General features: G+C 45.9%; 1 protein-coding gene across 1 annotated transcript; it reads right to left on the reverse strand.

Annotated features, from left to right (window-relative positions):
- Nucleotides 1-206: 206 nt before the first annotated feature.
- LOC139352186 (uncharacterized) lies at nucleotides 207-948 on the reverse strand. Its single transcript, XM_070998308.1, has 3 exons — nucleotides 607-948; nucleotides 326-552; nucleotides 207-264 (listed from the first exon to the last, which is right to left on the reverse strand). The coding sequence occupies exons 1-3, from the start codon at nucleotides 748-750 to the stop codon at nucleotides 219-221; spliced, it is 417 nt and encodes a 138-aa protein (XP_070854409.1). The 5' UTR covers nucleotides 751-948; the 3' UTR covers nucleotides 207-218.
- Between the last annotated feature and the right edge of the window lie 331 nt (nucleotides 949-1,279).

Genomic DNA, 1,279 nt, shown 5'->3' on the forward strand with positions numbered 1-1,279 from the left:
ATGTGAAAGTTCTATAGTAGTTCGATATTTAATATTTATCATTTATAAAGGCAGCCGGGGTCCCAATACAAAGGGCCCCGGAAGAATTTATTTGGACTCTACTGACATCGCCATACTTCGACATACCTACCAGCCCGACAGTGGCTGAAAATTAAGAGAAATTAAATACACGTGTACCTCGATTATATATAGTGATATCTACTTACCTGTTTGTAAGTTTATCCGGAGTTAGACCCGAGAGCCTTATTTGTCCTCGTTGTTTGCCTAAAATTAAAAAGGTCGCGAGCGTTAGTTAAATGGTATAGTTTACAGTGCAGTTACGTACCTTTTTGGCCTGTCCCTTCTTTTCTTTTGGAGCTCCTCAGGATTAGGTGACCATACACACGCGCATCGCGCATGTTCCCTTGAGGCCCGCGTTTCCATGCGAGCTCTACCAATACATGGCTGGTAGAGCATAATTCCCGCGGCGCCTGTACCCTTTCCCAGCAAAACAAATACTCTGCTTTGACCGCGTAAATATCCGAGACGGCGGCCAGGTTTCGGTCTTAGAGGCTGAGGAAGGATAAATCTATTAAGAGGAGAATGTATATGAACGATTGTACTTACCATATTTATTAAACCTTTGTAATACCCACTATGTGTGAATAAGCTTTCCCAGTGGGGGAGATGGAACCGTAGCCGCAGTCGCGAGGAGGGGGCTCCTGCCGACTGCGAATGGGTGGTGCCCTGCAGCACCTTGAGGGCATCCATGGATGGGCGGGAGCGCTTGGCTAGGACATCGATAGCCACCAAATGTAATCCATTTTCCCGACAATAATTGTAATTTTTGCTTTGTTTACGTTTTTGCCCTTAGTGATGGCCGATAGATTAGTAAGGTGAGACCGCGAAGTTATCGATACTTATGTTGCGAGCTGTGGCATTAGGGGTACTCTGCCCTGAAGACGACTGAGCTAGCGGCACTGCCACCGAAAAAAGCAGTTCGTAACAGGACTAGCCATTCAATTTGCAGATTTGTTTTGAATTGGTCGGTTTGCTCGTCCCTGCCTTGCAGTTTTGAGATCATCGCATCGGTAGAGCAGTCGATGTCCGCTTCGATGTTGAAGTGAGGAGTTAATTGGATGAGTGAGCTTACATACTTTTTATATTTTAACCAGTTGGTTCTGTGCGACGTCAGCCTGAGGGGGTGATCTGTAGTTTTTGTGCTTTGGAGAAGAGTTATTAGAACTGGCGAATGGTCTGACGACAGGTCCGAAAGCGCTTTGGCGCTTATTATATTGCG

Source organism: Drosophila suzukii (assembly GCF_043229965.1).
Source record: "Drosophila suzukii chromosome 2 unlocalized genomic scaffold, CBGP_Dsuzu_IsoJpt1.0 scf_2c, whole genome shotgun sequence".
Classification (NCBI taxonomy): Eukaryota; Metazoa; Arthropoda; class Insecta; order Diptera; family Drosophilidae; genus Drosophila; species Drosophila suzukii.